General features: G+C 45.8%; 1 protein-coding gene across 6 annotated transcripts in view; it reads left to right on the forward strand.

Annotated features, from left to right (window-relative positions):
* Positions 1–4,525: 4,525 nt before the first annotated feature.
* Fbxw10b (F-box and WD repeat domain containing 10B) overlaps positions 4,526–16,022 on the forward strand; it is a 34,175-nt gene continuing 22,678 nt past the window's right edge. For 5 of the 6 annotated variants that reach the window (XM_057774694.1, XM_057774695.1, XM_057774698.1 and 2 more), the window contains exons 1-6: positions 4,526–5,200; positions 7,996–8,163; positions 10,148–10,348; positions 10,443–10,570; positions 12,404–12,526; positions 14,962–15,071. In XM_057774694.1, coding sequence (XP_057630677.1) covers positions 4,687–5,200; positions 7,996–8,163; positions 10,148–10,348; positions 10,443–10,570; positions 12,404–12,526; positions 14,962–15,071 — 1,244 coding nt within the window. In that variant the 5' untranslated portion in view covers positions 4,526–4,686. The remainder of the gene's footprint in view (positions 5,201–7,995; positions 8,164–10,147; positions 10,349–10,442; positions 10,571–12,403; positions 12,527–14,961; positions 15,072–16,022) is intronic. The other variant, XM_057774696.1, reaches the window with a different exon arrangement.

Below are 16,022 nucleotides of genomic sequence, written 5' to 3' on the forward strand. Positions count from 1 at the left end.
AACAAAAAAATTAACTATAACACACAAATAAAAACTAAGGAAAAGAAGAGAGAGAGAGAGAAAGAGAGAGAGAGGAGAGAGAGAGAGAGAGAGAGAGAGAGAGAGAGAATATTCTTGTATTTCTAACAAGCTGTGGACTTTCCCCAAGCGTGTAGAAGTGTGTGCCAACTGTTTGTGTTCTGTCCCTTTCCATCCCCCCCCCCCATTGTGTGACTTATCTGAAAATCAAAGCAAAAAGCAAAGCAGACCTCAGAAGGAAATCACTTTGATGCAGTCGGGTGTAATTTTAGCCACTGCCTGGTTTATTTTTAAAAGCATTTGTGTGTACGTGTGCACATGTGTGTGTGTATGTGGTGGGGTATGTTGCATGTATACAGAAGGTAGGAGGACAACCTGGGGAGTCGGTTCTCTCCTCCTACCATGTTGGCTCCATGATAGAACTCAGGTCATCAGGGCTTTAACTTACTGAACCATCGCCAGCCCTAATTTATCCTTAGCACTTTGAAAGCAAAGTCCATTTTCCAGGAATCTTATGAATTCCTAGTCAATGTCCCAGGATTGGTGACATCAGTCACCATGAGACATCAGTGTTCTTATCACTCTGTCTCAGTCAGTTTTGTGTTGCTATATCAGAACATGGACGACTGTGCAAACTGTAGAGAAAACCAGCGTGCCATTCACACCGCTGGGAGGTAGTACGTCTGGAGTCAGGGGCTTTCTGTCTCCTCTGCATCATCTCTGGGTGGAAGGGAAGGGCAAGGAGACCAACCTTGCAGCCTTGAACTCTTTAAAGTTAGCATTAATATGCCCATGACAATGGAGTCCTCATGACCCAAACATGTCCCATCAGGCCCCACCACCCCACATCATGGCATTGGGCATCAAGTTTTCAACACGTGCTCTCTAGAGCCACATTCAAGCCGCAGTACTTTTCAACTTGCATCAACGTATTTTGGCAAAGAATGCCTGCAAGTCAGGATGATTCAAAGTGCGGCCTTTCTAGTGTATGGTCTGAGACTAATCTAGAAGAAAGCAAGCCTTGTCTTTCGATCACAAGATACTGATTTAAACCTAAGTGAAAACCGTTCATATGAGAAGAGAAAAACAGGAATCGATTCTTTAAGATGATAACAGAATACTCAGGGCTGCGTCTGGATTCACCGCTTCTAATTTACATCTTGGCTTCTTCAGTGGCTGAGTCCTGTGATGTGTTGGTTACTAATCTCCCTGATTGGATATAGATGGTCGTCATCTATAGTGGACGGCCTCAGAGCCTCCACTACATTAGCCTGGAGACTGGAGAAAGGGGGTGAGTGAGTTTCCTCCTTTAGAAAGATCCCTTCCGGTTTAGTACTAATGCCCAACTCCCCATCTGTACCACTCATGTATCTGAGTGCCAGGGCAGGTGACCCTTGCAGGGAGGGTCATTGTGCCACATACACCCAAAATCCATACGCACAGCACAGATTGCATATAGCACAAATTCTAATTGTTCTTAATGATAATAAAAAGAAAACCCGGAGTCAGATATTAGGCAGAGAAAGATGAGAGATCAGAGAAACAGTGCAGCTAACCACTAGAGGGACCTTTCACCTCTACCAATTCTCAGACCAAAGGGGCAATCCTGTCCTCAGACGGCCTCCTCAGACTGTGTCCTCGGACTCACTGCACACACTGTACCCTCAGATTGCATCTGAGTTCCTGTCTCCTCCCGCCTTTTATTCCTCTCTCTGCCCAGCCATATCACTCCTGTCTCCACCTCCTTAGTGTGGGGATTAAAGGTGTGAGACTCTCAAGTACTGGGATTAAAGGTGTGAGGCATAACCCCTTGGCCTCTAGTGACTTAGCTCTGCACTCTGGTCTTCAGGCAAGCTTTATTTGTTAAAACACAAGCAAAACACTACTATAACTGTATAGCTCGCAGAGACTGAGCCACTTAGGCTGTGTGGACATGCTTACTTTTAATCTCTAGCTTTGATTTCCTTGGAAACTGTATTCAGGAAGTCCCATTGTCTTCCAGAAAGACCAGATACCAGAAAAGATGAGTGACATTAGATCGTTTATAAAATACTGAGGATCAGTACAGCAGTGCTTGGTTGTTCAATGTTAAAATCCTTTTCCCCTCGGGCTGGAGAGATGACTCAGTGGTTAAGAGCACTGGCTGCTCTTCCAGAGGACCTGGGTTCAATTCCCAGCACCCACGTGGTAACTCACAACTGTCTGTAACTCCAGTTCCAGGGGATCTGATATCTTCACATCAACGCACATAAAATCAAGTGAAATAAATTATAAATAAATCTTTTTCCCCAAATTAATTATTTAAGTAGTAATGTTACTAACTATCTAAGGAAAAAGGAAGTCATGTGTATATATGCACAAATACATTTTTTTTCGCCTCATGATTTTAATGTAAACTGTCACTTCAGACTCATGTGCAGAACATTTGTCCCGCAGCTAATGCTGTTTCCTTGGGAGGGTGTGAGCATAGGAGATCTCAAAGCCCACCTCCACAGTGACACACTTCCTCTAACAAGGCCACACCTACTCCAGCAAAGCCACACCTCCTACCAGTGCCACTCTCTTTGAGGGCTATTTTCTTTCAAACCACCACAAATGCTATTTTTGAATACGGTTTCTCATTTCTTCTCTCACTCCAATCCTGGCATCCCTGAGACATGGATACTGCTTTCTCCATAACATGGATGGGAAAGGACATGTCTCCAAGATCAGAGAGGTTAAGAGAGGCCATTCTACAAGAAATCATGATGGAATTATGCAATGCATCCTTATGTCTAAAGTGAGTGACTCTAACTGCTTCTGGATGTAGGTCAGTCTCAGAGATTAGAATTCTAATTTAGTCAAGCCTTTGCAAACCAGGTACCTTCAGCTTTGGCACTTGTGAGGGTTATGTCCCTGCTCTTGTGAATTTGGACGGTGTGCTTTGGGCCTCCTCTTCCTATCTGCCTGCTTTGTGGTGACTCAAATCTCAGTGCCCTCTGCCTGTTCTCCAGTTCTCTCTACACAGAAGACGGTGAGCTTTGAGAACTAACCTCATTTGTCCCCAACCCTAGGCCTTACACGCGATCACCAGTGTCAACAACTACAGGTGGTGATTTCCACTGCCTTCTCCAACTGTTCTAGCCTTCAGAAGGGCATTGGAAAGCCATCTGTGTTATATAACACCAGAGGAGTAATGAAAATGATAGCATCAGTTGAGCCCGTATGGTTTATCTAAATCCATGCATTAGCTATAATGCTTTCCTCCCTGAAGGTCTCCTAAGTGGAGAAACTGAGGCCAGTTCAGAGCGGTAGCTTGCCGAAGACCTCATAGCTAAGACATTAGCCTCGTCTTGTATAAGGAGGAGAATTATCTCAGCATACCTCATCACTGCTGCTAGGCCTTTTCCCGTGATCGCTGTACCCCATCTTTGTTAGTCATTTGGAAACATTTCAGATCTATGAGCACTAGAACAGGGGACACTCATGCATTCTCACCAGTACTGAGAATTTGGCTACGCTTCATGGTGAATGTTTTACAAAGCTCAGGGAGAACGGCGTTTTCTCCCAGGATGACAGGATGAGCAGAACTCTCCTCGAGGAGTCGTATGCACATATGTTTGGCTCTAATAACCCAACTCGTTACTTTTGGGGGTATCATGAGTCAGGGCTGAGGGACAAGATCTCCAATAGCAGGTAAGACATACATTTCTTTTTTCTTTTAAAAACCACACGTGCGTGCACATGTACACATACACACACACACACACACACACACGGAGACTCCTGCAATGATGACAATGACGATGGGGTGATACTTACTGTATAGTGAGGGTGATGTAAGTGCTGGGCAGTCTTTCAGGTGTACAGCATCTCACTTAGGCCTCGCTATCCCTCTGTGAAGTAGAAATCATCACTGTCTCCACTTTAAGACAAGGAAACTGAAGATGATCAAGCAACCTCCTGGTGTCCACAGAGCAAGGAGTAGCTGCACTGGGGACCAGACTCCAAAGCTGTACCCCAGACCTCACAGTCTTCACTACTAAGTCACACTACCTACCCCCTACCTGCATGGGCACATGACTGAGGCTATCCTTGGGACAACTGAAACTTCTGGAGCAGACAGTGGTTCCCTGAAGATTTCTGTCTGGCACTGAGAAGTGATTAAATAACCTCCATTGATGTTAAACATTTGTGCTTTTACCATGGCAATAACTTGCGGGGCAGTGGAACCGTCTGTCTAATGGTTACAAATGTAAGAAGATTACATCTAAGTCTACATTCATGAATATTTAAGAGTCATTTTTAACAACAACTGAAAGCTCCAGACGTTTGTATTTTTAAAGGGGGCTGTGTATATTTTACGTTTGGTTAACAGCATACCTGATAGAGAAATGAGATGAGCAGCTCTTCCAGAATATACAGCAACTGCCTCTACTTTTGCAGTGCCAGTCTTAGAAGATTTACGGTAAAGCTATGTTTCCAAGGAGGTCAGTACAAAAAGCCAGACTTCTACAGGCAGTTTCTGGGTCAGACCAGTTTTCCATCCATCGCAGTGGCTTCTGTTTTCTCCAGATGTTTATCACGAAGAGGCTCCAAAAAGGCTATTTTTCTGCTTCCCCTGTCTCTCTGGTGTTTTGATATTGTTGCTAACGGGCAAGGTTAAAATGAACTGGTCATCTGAGAGTCATGGAAAACATGGAACCAAGACTTAAGCAGGCCCTCTATTTTCGCTGTGAAAGGGGACTCGACTGGGTTCCTGTGTGCCAGAAGTGTGAAACCTGTGTCTTAGCGTGGAAGATCTTTGCTACCAAAGAGTGGTTCAGGAGGGTCAGCGACATATCCCAGAGGAGGTTTCTAGTTAGCATCCTGGGGCAGTTAAATAGCCTGTATTTGTTGCACTACTTCCAGAATATTCTACAGACCACCCAGGGGAAGGACTTCATCTATAACAGGTCTCGGATCAAATTCAGCAGGAAGGAGGGAAAGGAGGAGAAGGTTGTGAAGTCCTCCTTGAACCAGATGTTGGATAAAACAGCGGAGCAGAAGATGAAGGAGATCCTGTACTGGTTCGGCAACAGCACCCACCGGACCAAGGCCAACTACACCCTCCTGCTGCTGCAGATGTGTGACTCAAAGTTACTGCTTACTGCCGCCGATGCGATCAGAGTCCTGTTCGTCAAAGAGTGGAACAATATCTCAGGTGAGGGCAGAGGGCCCCAGAGACCAGAATGCAGGCTTATGGCGGGGCACAGGTGCAGGCAGACTTGGGAGGACAGTGACCGCCCACTGTGCAGGGTACAGTTCTGTGAACCTTGTCTTGACACCCGATCGTTTACCAAAGGAGGGACTGCGGAGAGGGACCTCCTTCTAGGAAACTATCCGCTGACAAACACAGACGGAAGGACAGACCTTTCAGCCATGGGGACTGAACACAGCTTTCTGTCTGCCTCCGGCCAGGAGTGGCTGAGCCCAGGCTCTGACCACTGCAAGCTGGTGTTGTGTCTTTCTTGCATTAGGGTTTGACTGGGCTTGGAGGGACATGATGGGGAAGCTACATTTTGCTTCTCAGCAGCTATGGGCAGAAGTCAAGCCAAACAACACAATTTACAGCTTAAAAAATGTTTCATCTTACCGTGTTTCTTGCTTAAGCATGAAACCAAATCTTAATAAGATGTTTTAGATGCCAAAATGTGGCTAAAAGTCCAAATTGCTCAGGGCACTATATCATAGGCAGTAGTCTGCATCCGAGTCTCCAACAGGGTTTGATGAAATGAGCCTGGCCCAGTTGCTGGTCTGAGGTGCTGTCCAGTGGGCCTGAGGGGTTTCTGGCTGATGCAGACATTGCTGGGCCTTGCTGAGAACCTTCTTGGTCCTGAGTATTGACAGGAAAGTCTTGGAAGCAAAATAAAACAGAAGAGAGGCAGGAGTCTTTCGAGTGGGAGAGATCCTGGCATAGAGTGGTTCAGGGAGATTAGGGACTGGAGAAGAGGTTTAGCCAGGGGTGGTGAGGAGAGCAGGAGGGTGGTCTTACAGAGGAATTTTGGAGTTTGAGCTCTTGAAAGTGGGTATTGAGTTGTGGTCCTATCTGTGGGGTAATGGAACTCCCCGCACCCCTGCTTTAGAGACAGGGTCTGCAGAGAGATGGCTCAGCCCTTAAGAGCACTGCCTGCTCTTCCAAAAGTCCTGAGTTCAATTCCCAGCAACCACATGGTGGCTCACAACCACCTGTAATGAGATCTGGTGCCCTCTTGAGGAAGAGACCTGGTCATTCGTCCTCATCAACTCAGACCATGGAACCCAATATGGACAAGGTCAACAGACCTGCCATACATGGGCTGCCCATGCATGCTTCAGCATTGCCAGGGCATACATTTCGCTTATTTTCTAGAAACTCGAAGGCATTCCTCCTCAGTCTCCCAAGTGCTGGGGTTAATTACAGGCATGCATTGCCATTCACGACTTTCAAAGGAATTTCAAAGTCAGATGATCTAGGATGCAGTGAGAGCTTCACACATGTCAGCTGGTTTCCTCCCTCCCTCCCTCCCTCCCTCCCTCCCTCCCTCCCTCCCTCCCTCCCTTCTTCCTTTCTTCCCTCCTTCCCTCCCTCCCTTCTTCCTTTCTTTTTAAAGATGTATCTATCTTTATTTTGTTGTTTTGCCTGCGGGTATGTATGTGTACCAAGCAGATATCCGATGCCTGTGGAGACCAAATGAGGGCATCAGATCCCCTGGAACTGGAGTTACAAACTATTGTGAGCTGCCGTGTGGGTGTGAGGAACCGAACCTGCATCCTCCGCAAGTAGCAGTTGAGCCATCTCTCCAACCCCTCTCTTTGTATCTTTGGTGTCAAGAATATAAAAGACAAGACAGTTGAGAAAAAAAAAATGAGTGAATCCAAGTGCATTAAAACTAAGTTAGATGAGTGTGCTGCTCCCTAAGTTTATAATAGAAAAACAAAAGTCTGGGAAATCTGAGCCTTGGGGCTTGATCATCCAGCATGGCAGCAGAAAGCCCCCAACATGTTCCACTGTACTGGGCTCTACTATGCAATGTGCACATATGTCCATAGTTCTCTTTCTACGGCTCCATCCAATGCTGTAAGACTCAGCTATTTACACTGGGGTTGTATAAGACTAGTTATAGATTAAGGCAAATTTCTTTGCCTGGGAGATCATCTTTCTTAAAAAGTTAAGAAGTTCTGGGGCTGGAGAGATGCTTTGCAGAGTTCCCACACTGGGTACTTCATAACCTCCACACCCTCTTCTGAACTCCAAGGGCATCTGCACTCTAGTGCACATAAAAATAAGTATTTCTTAAAAGTTAAGGTTTCTAATCTGCTACAAGGGCAGTTATGCGTTGAAGGAAATCAGCGAAAGCTTCGGAGAGCCATCCTTCCTGCAGCTCCTCCCATGGCTCCACCACTCTCTCCTTAAGTACAGAATGCTAACAAAGTCTGCAGCATAGCTTTCCCTGCGGAGCCCGGGTGGAGGCTTTCCGAGATTTTTACACAGAAACTCAGAGGCCTTGAGTAAAACTAATAAGTCTCTGGTTTGTTCTGCATGGATGCTTCTCAATCTCTCTCTCTCGGTGTGTGTGTGTGTGCATACACACATGCATGCATGTTGATTCTAGGACCTCAATATTTATAGATGCTCAAGTTCTTTTTAATCTAAAATAGTATTTGCGCAGAGCCTGTGCAAACCTCCCAGGAATGTTAAGCTGTCGCTAGTTCACTTTTAATGCTGACTCCAGACCAAATGCGGCAGCAGTTGTTATGCTGTCCTGATCAGGGATGAGGGGCAACAGCTCCGTGATGTCTGCTGCAGATACAGGTTGCTTGCTTTCACTTTTCAATTTTCAATTAGCAATTGACTGAGAGATTCCAGAAACTGACTGCATTTAACCAAACGAGGAAAGACAAGGCCTTGTCTCTCTACTTCATCTTCCTCTGTATACCTACTTCAGTGCAAACTTGTCTTGGCTTTTGTTCATCCAGGCCTCAATCAAGACTCCAACAATATAATGTTTTTCCCCGAGAAAAGCTACAACCCTGCATCTGACACTTCATATGTCTATTGGGCAGCTAAACCCAAACCCATGTCGTTCCCTATGTCCAGACCTTCGCGCAATAAAATGGGGGCTGAAAATGAGAAAGACGCTACTGGTAAGTCAGGCTCTAGCATCAGGTGAGTTAGATTGTTCACCCGACAGGGTTTTTGGTTTTTTAAAAAAACTTTTGGTTTTTTTTTTTTTTTTTTTTTTTGTGATTGGATGGCATCCTGTGTCAGAGAATACCAGCACCTACAGAGTTTGACTTAAGATTTCTTTTTTTATTTTTTAATGGTTATGGGGTAGTAAAAACATTTTGTTGTGGCTTTTTGGGTCAGTCTTATTATTATGTATCCCTGGCTGACCTTGAACTCATGGTCCTTCGTGACTCCCCCACTTATCACAATCATAGGCACGTGGCAGCGAGATATTATTTTTACTTACGGTGACTTTTCCAGGATGTGACCTCACATGAAGTCAAGGGCTTCTGTATATGAGGTCGGGGAAACTCAGTGGAGTTGGAGGCGCTGACAAGGCTGTACAAGCTGAGTACGTCAGCTGTGAAAACTAGCCTGCCCTTAGCGTTACTTGCCAGGCTCTTGGATTGTTTTTTCCTCATTTAATTCTCACAGCTGGTGAGGGTAGGAGGCTACACACTGGTCATGATTGCCACTCATGCTTATGCGTTCACTCCTGTGGGCTCTCTAAGACACCCCCGAAAAGAGCTCAGAAAGGAGCTCTTTAGAGCATCCCCCAGTTTCCCCCTCTATCCTAGGCCACAGTGTGTCTGTCCCCTGAGCTCTGGTGTGGTACACGGTGGCCTCTAGAATCCACCTCATCAGCGGCTGTTTTTGAAGCACTGGATACAGTTTTCTGAGGGAAAATAATGTGGTGTGGAGTGTGGCTCCAGACCGGACGACCTTTCCAAGCTGGTCTCTGAAATGAGGCACATGAACTCATGGGTCATCAGTCCAAGCTGACCTGGAATCTGCTAAGTAGTTAGTTGACTCTGGGCTTGAACTTGTAGCTCCTGTCTGAGCCTCTCAAGTGGCAGGGTTTCAGGTGTGCAGCCACACCCAGTTAGGGATGTGTTTTGAGAATTGTATTGCCAGCTGATTCTGCCGTTGTGTGAACGTCATGACGTGTACGTTCATAAACCTGGATGGGGTAGCCTACTGTATAACCAGGCTAGGTCGTACATGCTGTCCATCATTGTCTGAAACATTGTGTGATTGATGACGGCCCATGAACTAGGCATGAGAAATACAAAATACCTTTTAAGTGAAAAATTCACATTTTAAAGGTACATAGAACAGCATACTGACCCCTAGTCATACTGACCAACAATGATTAATGTTTTAGCAGTCTTAGTAATTGTGCAATGCTGGTCACTGAACCTCAGGCCTCATCCTTGCTAGTAAGTGCTTCAGCACTGAGGGACACCTTTAACCTGGCAATTTTAATTCGTTACTTCCCTACTTTTAAATTGTTTAATTTTTTCTTTTACTAGTGTATTGTGTGTGTGCGCACACATGTGATTGTGCGTGTGTGTGTGTATGTGTGTATAGATGCTGTGTGGTCCACGTGGAGGCCAGAGGTTGACCTCAGGTATTCTTAATTGTTCTCCATCTTAATTATTGAGGTAGGATCTCTCATGGAACTGGGAGCTCACTGATAGCTAGACTGTGAGTCCCAGGGATCTTCCTGTTTCCTGTCCCCGCCCCCCACCCCATGCTGGGATTATAGGTGTGGACCACTGCACATGGTTTTTAAGTTGGTGCTTGGGATCAAAACTCAGGTAGTTATGTTTACGGGACAAGCACTCTCTAGACTGATTTCTCTTTCATTGGAGCATTTTATAGGAAATTCCAGATAAGATACCATTTCGGTTTTCACTATACATCTGGAGCTGCAAAGTACTTGTGTGTTTGAGTCATGAGGTTCCGTTTCGGTGGTGAAAGAGCCCGATGAGAAGAGTCGGTGGTCCCTGGCTAGACACGGAGACCTGTTTAGGGGCAAGCTTCGCAGTGGATTTGCCCGGGGACTAGAGTTATCACAGATGCAGTTCAACCACCTACCTTTCTCTGGCTTTGCTCTAGAGGAAAAAGGGAAGAGTTCACTCCAGTGTATTTCTGAGATGAATAAACAGATTTCTGGAAAAGCGGGTGTATCAAGGCTGGCAGATGATCCGTGCAACCTGCTGCTGAGCCTGGATGAGGTTCAAGTCCTGTCTTCTGGGTCCAGCAAATATCGGGACTTTATCCGTTACCTGCCCCTCCACATCTCCAAGTACATTCTAAGTATGCTGGGTAGCTGGGGGGATTTCCCAGAGACTTCCCATCTGGGCCCAGCTGTGGGGGGTTTCTAGGTCCACCTTCTTTCTTTTTCTCTCAGGAATGCTGGATAAGAACAGTCTGAACAAGTGTATCTTTGTGAGCCAGCACTGGGCCGCTCTGACCCAGCAGGTCAAGGTGGACCTGTCCATGCACTCCTTCATCCAGAACCAGATTACTCTCCTGCAGGTACTTTGGGTCTGAGGGGAATGTCTGTGGACCAACTTTGTTTCCATAGTAAGGTTGAACATTGGCATCTTCCTGATAGACCCCCAAATGGCTTCCTACCCACACGTGTGGCACTCCCCGGTGCTCTGACCTCCCGCCTTTCCACAGTCACTGTACTCAGCAGGGACAAACACAGAAACCTTAGGGGTGGGCCGGCAAAGAAGGTTCAGTGGCTGAAGGCACCTGCTGGCAAACCTGATGACCTGAGTTCAATCCCCTGAATCCACGTAATGAAAAGAGAGAACAAATTTCTGCAAGTTGTCCTCTGATTGCACGTGTGCTGTGGTACATGTGCCCACCCCAATAGACACATACCCACAAAATAAACAAATGGACCAAAAAAAAATCCTTTTAAAGCAGAAATCTCCAAGGAACACAGGGGGCTTCCTAACCCACAGAGGACTGGGGTTCCAGCCCAGTGGTGGTGAGCTTGTCTAGCATGTACAAAGCTCTGAGAACCTTAGCTTGTGAAATGGTTGCCTGTCCTTAACTAATGAATATATCACCTCATATAGTGGAGAGCACGCCAATAATACTCTGCCTTTTCAAGACTGTAATCTATCGTTGTTATCTACTGTGAACTTGTATAGTAGATCTCTTGAGTCATCATCTCTAGAACTGCAAGATCCCAAACTTAGAGAGGCAGACAATTCTCCCTCTGCACAAAGAGTTACAGTGACTTCAACCAGAAAGCCACAAACTTCTGAATCAGCTTCGAGCTATCCACATCTTTACAAGGCCCACATGCAGTGAGTTCAGGTTAACAGGAAGTTTTCTCCAACAGTAAGCATCTCTGGCATCTCTACCCTTGTTTCTTACCTGAGACCTAACCCCAAACCCTGTAGTTCAGGTAGTGACAAAGGAAGAGAGGCAGGCAGAGTTAGCAGGCCACTGTCAGGAAATGCCCTTCTCTCATGCTGGCTTCCTTCCAGGCATTTGGCATTCACCATCTTTCTTGATTTGTCCACACAGAATCTTGTCTTAACTGTCCAGGTCTGGGCCTTCAGGCTTGGCCATCTTCAGATTTCATCAAGAACTAGTTTCCCCCTTTTCTCCTGGAGAGTAGAAATGAAGAGTTATTTCATGTGTGTGTGTTTAAAAAATATATTTAAGGCCGGGGATGTAGCTCAGTGGTAGAGTGCTTAGTTCAACAGCTAGTACCACAAAGTATTTTTCTTGAGATGATAGATAACATTGTGTTTATCATATAGGATATGATGTTTTGAAGTATATATATACATTGTGGAATGGTTAAATGACACTAATGAATGCATCACTTCTCTCTGGAGAGAGAGAGCACTTAGCTTTGCATTTTCAAGAATACAATATATCTTCATTAGCTATTGTGAACTTAACATACAATAGATCTCTCGAACTTCCTCCTGTCTAATTCTATGTGTCTGTTGACCACAACTTCTGCCCCCTACCCCTATGGAACCACCTCAGTCTCTGGTGATCACTATTCTTTATACTTCTTATGAGCTCAACTTTGTTAGATGCTGCACAGTGAGATCATGTATTTGTCTCTATGTGTCTGGCTTATTTCACTTAACATGATGTTCTCTGCTTCCGTGCGCATTGCTGCAAATGACAGGATTTTCTTTGTATTTCTGTTTTCTTGCATTCCATTGTGGAGATGAATACATGTACACACACACACATACACACACAGTTTTTAAAATTCTTCTTTAATTGATATTTACTTAGTTCTACATTTTAGTTATTGTGGATAGTATAATATACAAAGAGTGCTGATGTCCACGTGAAGTCTTGCTTTCTTTTTAAACCATGCAGGGGTCCTACACAAGGGGAATAGATCCTAATTATGCCAGCAAAGTCTCCATCCCAGTCCCTAAAATAGCAGATGACGGGAAGCGCTCGCGATCAAAAAGTCAGAAGTGGAAACTGAGAACAAAGGTGGGTCTCACTGATGTCTGGGTAAGTAGCCACAAGTGTCATGTTCCTGTTGGCCATTGAAGGCTGACACCCACAAACAAGGACCTAGGCTCATGGGAGGTGCCACTCTCTGAAGGAGACAAAAGTTCTGTGCTGCTACCCACATATAAGTCACTCCTACATAAGCCTTGGTGTCATCGTCTGGTGGATGAGTGGAATTCGCTGGGGTGTCCTCCCCAGTGGTCTATGTCAGTGGCATTAAAATCATCTAAGTGGAGATTTCAGAGGCTGGGAGCAGAGTCAGCCGTGCCTCAGATTCCCCTTTGTCCTGGGAATCCACACATCTCAAGGGCACTTGAGTCTGCTGCTTTAGAATGTTAAGAGCAGGAAAAGAGGGCCAAGGCTTGTTTAGAATGCCGGATTCCTTACCTCACTGCCAGGTCCATTCTGCTCCTCGATGGGAGGATGACTCCATTGCCCATAGCTCTCTTCATGACTTCTTAGGCAGTACTGTAGAACGAAGGGAAGATACTTGGAGCACTGTGCATTTACTATCTAGGCATTGTAGTTATCCCTGAGACCGTGAGATTTCTACTCCTCCTGCTCTGCTGAAGTTCCTTTTATTCTGAAATCTATTCAGTTGGTACTAAAAGGATACTTCAGGGAAGGGTGGTTTGACTTGTGGGCCCATAGGGAACCTGTGGAGTACAACTTAGAGACAGTTTGTTCACGTGTGTGCAGGGCCAGGCAGAGAACACAGAGGAGAGAGTGGGCGGCATGGGCTGTAAAGGCTAGTGAGGCTGTAATGAGCCGAGAGCCTGCTGCCCTCCCAAAGGGCCCAGTAACTCTACAGCTCCAGCTAATCATGCCATCGAGGACTGTGGAATCTGACCTCCCAGACAATTGGAGTTTTCAGGAGAAGGGAAAAAATCAAAGTTATGTGAAATCTCTTATATTGCCAGGTGTGGTGGCACATGTCTGAAATCTCAGCTGAGGCAGGAGGATTGCTAGGTTCCATAGTGAGTTTGTGGTCAGCTTGAACTGGCACAGAAACAAAAGCAAACAAATGGAACCTCTTACCTTAAAAAAAAACCAACAACAAAAAAACAAAAGCCACCAGTTAGAAGACATTTTCATAAACTACGTAAGCTAAGAAAAGACGTTTGTGAATCTTATTTACCTGCAAGTTTTCATCTCCAAGTTGGTTCATCTATCCATTTTGTCAATAAAGAAACTGGGGGTCAGAAAAGCTTAAGGACTTCTAGTCAGTTGAGTGACAGAGGCACATGTTACACACACACACACACACAAACACACACACACATGCTTATTTCTCTTTTATGTCTAACAAGCTTCATGGGCCCTGGAGATAAGGCAGGTCTGCAAATTCTTCTGGAGCATCTCTGTGGCTACAGCTCAAGAGTTAGCAGAGGGATGAAGGCATCTAAGGAGGGTCCAGGAGACAGAGGAGAACGCTGAGCTTGAAGGAGACTTCCAAGGGGATGTTCTCAGGCCTGTCTGATGCACACACGATGTCGTAGTCTTTGCTCTCATGACAGCCTCCCTCTGTCTTTCCTACAAGTCGAGTGTGTCTGCTTTCCAGCGTCTTGAGGGCTGGAGAAAGGAATGGAAGTAGATGTTCAGTTCAGTCTTCTATACTAGAATTTGCCATGCGTGGCAGGCTAGAGCCATTCAGAAATTGTGTGGTGGATGCCTGGAGGGAAGGAGGGTGGAAAGGGGGAAGAAGAAGGGAAGGCAAGAAGCAAAGGGAATCACCCTGTTGAGGTTTGATAAAACTCACTTTCCCTCTCTGAGTCTCAGATATGTGTCACCTGTAAGGTGATGAGTGTACCTGTGAGCGAGTGGTCTACTTTGTGAGTCAGCTGCAGGGACAAGGTCAGGTGCATACGTGCACTGGACTCAACTGTACCAAGTGCAGCACACTCTCCCATGTGCTTGATGTTCTGCTGTGTTCTGTGCTACTGGGTACCTGGACTACAAACACAACATCCCGATTTTGTGAGATGGTTGGTCAAAGGCAGCTGTAATTTGATGTACATGCCCGTGTGAGCTTGTCTGTATGAGCATGTCCACGTGAGCATGTCCACGTGAACATGCCCACGTGAGCATATCCACGTGAGCATGCCCATGTGAGCATATCCACGTGAGCTTGCTCACGTGTGCTCATGTTCAGTAGAGTTGCGCTCCAGGCAACACTTGGAATTTATCCATGAAGGCACGCAGAGCTGAAGTGTAGAAAATTCAGAGGTGAAACATGAAGTAGTACCCACATCTTAGTGTTTTCTCTCACAGGTAACTTTAGTGCCCACTTATGGGCCTCTCCCCATCAACCCCAAACAGCAGCTACATCCTTGAAGGGAAGAGTCCATGGGAGACTGGGGATGGGGGCAGTGCATCCAGGACTCTACTGTTGACTCCGACTATGTCTCCTTCAGAATGATTACAACTTGTGGACTGCATACCAGAACCAGGAAACTCAGATGGTGCAGATGGAGGAGAGGAACGTCTTCTGCGGCACCTACAACATCCGCATTCTCTCTGACACGTAAGCCCCCGCGTGAGGACTTAGATCTTTAGGGACCCTTGAGGTCCTCCCGCTGGCACTGTAGGCCTCTCTGGACCTTCACTGACTGGGAAGGCAGAGCTCCTCCACTTAGGCTCCAGGTTTGAGCTTGCATAAGGTCCTGTTTGAACAACGAATGTTCAACCTGCACCGTTCCTGCAGCCCAGGACCCCTTCATTAGTTTTAGGTATCCTGACCAAGAAACTTTTGTATAGATTACACACAAGAAAGCTTTGGTTCTTTGAAATTTCACTGTTGTCTTATTCTAACTTGAGAGAAAAGTCCTATCAATTCCAGCCAGTGCACAGAGAAATACAAGTTTCCTGAAATTGTGTCGCCAAGAGACAGCCGCCACTAACATTTGCCTTAGATAGGGTTACTATTGGTGTGCAGAAACACATGACCAAAAGCAACTTGGGGAGGAAAGGGTTTTATTTAGCTTACACATCCTGAATCACAGTCCACTGAGGGAAGCCAAAGCAGGAACTCAAACCGGGCAGGATCCTGGAGGCAGGAGCTGATGCAGAGGCCATGGAGGGGTGTTCCTACTGGCTTGCTCCTCAAGGCCTGCTCAGCCTGCTTCCTTATAGAACTGAGGACCACCAGACTAGAGGTGTTCCTCACCCACAATGGGTTGGGCCTTTTCGTATCAATCTAGATTAAGAAAATGCCCTGCTGGCTTTCCTATAGCCCTGGGTTATGCAGGCAATTTCAGTGGAAGATCCCTCCTCTCGGAGGACTCCAGCTAATTTCAACTTGACATAACCCTAGTAAACATAATATTGACCTCTAACCTCCAGGATAGTGTCTTTGAACATAAAGCAGATACTTGAAGGAAGTGGGATTATGTTATACATTTCTGTAACATATTACAGCAAAACACTCTGGTATGTATTTTAAATATGAAAATGTATTTATAATAACTTTACCATG

Source organism: Chionomys nivalis, chromosome 7, assembly GCF_950005125.1.
Source record: "Chionomys nivalis chromosome 7, mChiNiv1.1, whole genome shotgun sequence".
NCBI classification, from domain to species: Eukaryota; Metazoa; Chordata; class Mammalia; order Rodentia; family Cricetidae; genus Chionomys; species Chionomys nivalis.